Source organism: Salvia splendens, chromosome 6, assembly GCF_004379255.2.
Source record: "Salvia splendens isolate huo1 chromosome 6, SspV2, whole genome shotgun sequence".
Taxonomy (NCBI): domain Eukaryota; kingdom Viridiplantae; phylum Streptophyta; class Magnoliopsida; order Lamiales; family Lamiaceae; genus Salvia; species Salvia splendens.
Genome location: NC_056037.1, coordinates 27,453,632 through 27,457,390, shown reverse-complemented (window position 1 = coordinate 27,457,390; position 3,759 = coordinate 27,453,632). Strand labels below are relative to the sequence as shown.

Below are 3,759 nucleotides of genomic sequence, written 5' to 3'. Positions count from 1 at the left end.
AATTAGAATATCAATTTTTATGACAAATAAGAAAAACCAATTAAAAATGCATAAATACCTAATCTAAAGGAATAAAAAAATAACGAATGAAGCACATGAATCAAATTTCTATAAAGGGATATATGAAATAATTCTCTTACTCATGCAATTTATGAATATTTAGACATGGATACTTTCCTTGACAAGTCATTCTCCGCACGTGTTTCACATGAGAATCCAGCATTTTCCAATGTTCAAATTCCACGCAAAGGGATTAATTGATGCATCCAATTCCATTCCCTTTATACTTCTCTATCTATTCTTTCCCATCCCTTTAGCTTTATCATATTCCAATCCATCTTATATATATGTGCATTTGATTTTCATCATTGCATTATACATATACATCTAATTAAATGATGGATCCTATTAGTAGTAATGCTGAGAAACCAAGAAAATATCTAGAGTTGAAACCTGGTCGCACCAACATTCTTGGCATTCTTCGTGCTCTATCATCCCATGACTACACTGAAGAATGCAAAGATTTCATTGAGTCGAAGGATGAAATCATGGCTGAGCATAGATGGGTTGTTTTTGCCTCAATCTTGGCTCAGAAACTTCTTCACTACATCGACAAGCCTCTCTCGTTGCTCGGCTCAGGATTGGAGATGTTCTTGAACATTCTATGCAATGCTACTAATTTCCACACCTTCTTCTTCAGAGGTGAGTGAGTATATACACATGTATTACTACTATTATATCACACCTTAAATATAATTAAGATTGATCATTCCTGTCTATCACCCTTTATTTTGAGTAATGATAAGGGATATAATCAGTTGATAACTATTTTAAATTGATAATTGACAACAATGTCAACAACCTACGTTATGGATATCAACATGAAGACATGTGTACGTCAACTAAATGTAGTTGACATATATTGACATATGTATGTCTTTTGTTGACGTTTAAATATCGATGTCAACAGAAGACATACATATGTCAACTACATTCATTTACTTGACATCTATAACGTAGGTTGTTGACAAAGTTGTCGGTTATCAATTTAAGATAGTTGTTAACCTAACATGACCCCTATCGATGGCCAGACAATTAAAGTCGATTTATCAAAGTATATGATGGTTTTAGCTTAAATTATTTTGCAGGGAGGGGGTGGTGGCAAGTAAAAAGGTCAGCTAGTTTTGTATCAATAAATGGGGTTTTAGATAGCAGGGTGGATTTGGACAAGAAGGTTGAGCCAGGAACCAAGAAATACTTTGCATCCCTCTCTGCTATGGCATCAAAATTAGCCTACGAGAACGACCATTACATCAAAAACATAGTTGAGAATACATGGAAGGTACTATTTTTTGCAATGAAACAAATAAATTTAAGGTATTATAACCAACTAAATATATAAAACAAAACAAATGACGTGGACTAAACGAGAATGATGCATATCCAGCGTGACATTTCTGGTTAGATATGACTAACCAGAAACCGCATTTGTTTAATTTGCAGATGGAGTTCTTGGGCTCATATAGCTTTTGGGATGGTAAGACATACTGAAATACCTCTTGTCCCACATCGACAAATTAATGATTCTAATTCCTCTATAAATTAATGAGTGGATAAACCCTCCTACCTGTATAAAGGCCTTTTCGTTATAAATGTGGAAGTCTGACGATCATTTCTACTCCATTTTTAATTATATATGAAGATGTTGTTTTTAAGGGGTGATTGATACTGGGCTTCTTTGTTATAAATGTGGAAGTCTGATGATCATTTCGGCTCCATTTCTAATTATAGATGAAGATGATTGTTTTTTTAGAGAGGTACAAGGGAGACACAACCCAAGCATTCCTTTTCCGCGACTCGGGCACGATCACGGTGGCCTTCCGAGGCACGGAGCCATTCAACGCCAAGGACTGGATGACCGACTTCGACATATCATGGTGCAAGCTGCCCAACCTCAAAGGCCGAGTGCACTGCGGCTTCGTCAAAGCCCTCGGCCTCCTCGCTACCGATCATAATCAAGATTGTCCATACGCCACGATCGCGCAATTGCTGCGCTCTAACCACGCGACGAGGCTGGTCGTGACGGGCCACAGCTTGGGCGGGGCGCTCGCGGTCCTCTTCGCCTCGGGGCTCGTGATGCACGGCGAGGATGAGCTGATGGAGAGGTTGGAAGGAGTGTACACGTTTGGGCAGCCGAGAGTGGGAGATGCAAGATTTGGGGAGTTTATGGAGGAGAGATTTAGGGCTTGGGGTGTGGAGTACTATAGATTTGTGTACAATTATGATATTGTGCCAAGGCTACCATTTGACACCAATGCCCTTATGTTTAAGCACTTTGGGAGGTGCATCTACATCAATAGCCTTTATGAGGCAAAGGTATAATTTCATGCCATCACATTTCCATGTACTATAGCTATTCCTAAATGTGATCCATACATCAAAGTTGATAAGATTAATATCAGTTTTGAAATATAAACTAGAGCGAACATTTTTTTGGTAGGCGAACTTTGCTAGTGTATCAACTTTATTTCGTAAACATTTGAAAATATCTTTTGAGGTTCATTAACTTCGATAAAATATCGTTTGAGCTATTTTTTTAATACTATTTCAACTTTTTGGACGAAAATATCCTCAAGTCCATGAAGGGCCTTTCATTCTATTTGACATCTTTTCTTTTTAAAAATATTTAATTTTTTTCCCTTTCTTCGTTCTCATTTTCTCTTTTCTTCCCTGTTTTTAATTCTCTCTTCTAATAATGTTTAGATATTTATAAAATATTTAAATAGACTGAAATACCCTTCGTGGACTATGGGAAATTTTCGTCCAAAAAGTTTGAAATACTAAAAAAAATAGCTCAAACGATATTATATCGAAGTTAATAGACCTCAAAAGATATTTTCAAATGTTACAGATCAAAATTGATACATCAGCAAAGTTCACCAACCAAAAAAAATATTCTCTCTATAAACTAAACATCATGGTGTGAAATTTCATTTTTTTCAAAAACTTATTTGATCACATTATCATTCAAATATCAATATTAAAATGTCATCTTAAAATAGATTGTGGAAGAAGAACCACTAAAGAACTACTTCGACCTTTGGTCAATGGTTTCAAAGAGAGTAGATGCAATGTGGGAGGTGGTAAGAAGCTTTCTCCTACCTCGCATGTTCGGACCAGACTACAAGGAAGGGTTCGTGTTGTTAATGTTTCGAATGTTCGGCCTCTTATTCCCCGGTCTACCGGATCATGGACTACAAGATTACATCAACTCTACTCGATTGTCAACTTATTGATGCTAGGGAAGTGATATGCTATATACCTCATGTGAGCACGATCTCATTCGATGCACTTTTAACACTTTTTTTTATTTTATTTTATATATTTAGTTTGATTCTAATATATTAAAAGATGTGATTGACCTTTTGAATTTTATAAAATTCATAAAAATCAACGTTCAGTTGATATTTTATTCTGTTACTATATGCATACATACACATGTTCATTCATTCACGAATTTAATTAGGATTTTATGGAATATGGTGCGATATATAATTAAATAACAGTTCTAGGTTTGGATCCTCCTACATCTATATATAAACGCTGGTTTATCAAGAATACACAAGAAAAGCACTTCGAATTGTTGATTAATCGTCAGAGATGGCTTAGAACCAATAGTTCATTATCTAATGGATCTTTCCGTTCTAATACTCTATCCGAGAGTTATCAGTATTTATCAACTCTGTTCCTATCTAACGG

At 35.7% G+C, this 3,759-nt stretch overlaps 1 protein-coding gene across 1 annotated transcript; it reads left to right on the top strand.

Annotated features, from left to right (window-relative positions):
* Window positions 1-386: 386 nt before the first annotated feature.
* Window positions 387-3,480, top strand: LOC121810069 (triacylglycerol lipase OBL1-like). Its single transcript, XM_042210967.1, has 5 exons — window positions 387-702; window positions 1,149-1,342; window positions 1,504-1,537; window positions 1,814-2,376; window positions 3,063-3,480. The coding sequence occupies exons 1-5, from the start codon at window positions 396-398 to the stop codon at window positions 3,294-3,296; spliced, it is 1,332 nt and encodes a 443-aa protein (XP_042066901.1). The 5' UTR covers window positions 387-395; the 3' UTR covers window positions 3,297-3,480.
* Window positions 3,481-3,759: the final 279 nt, after the last annotated feature.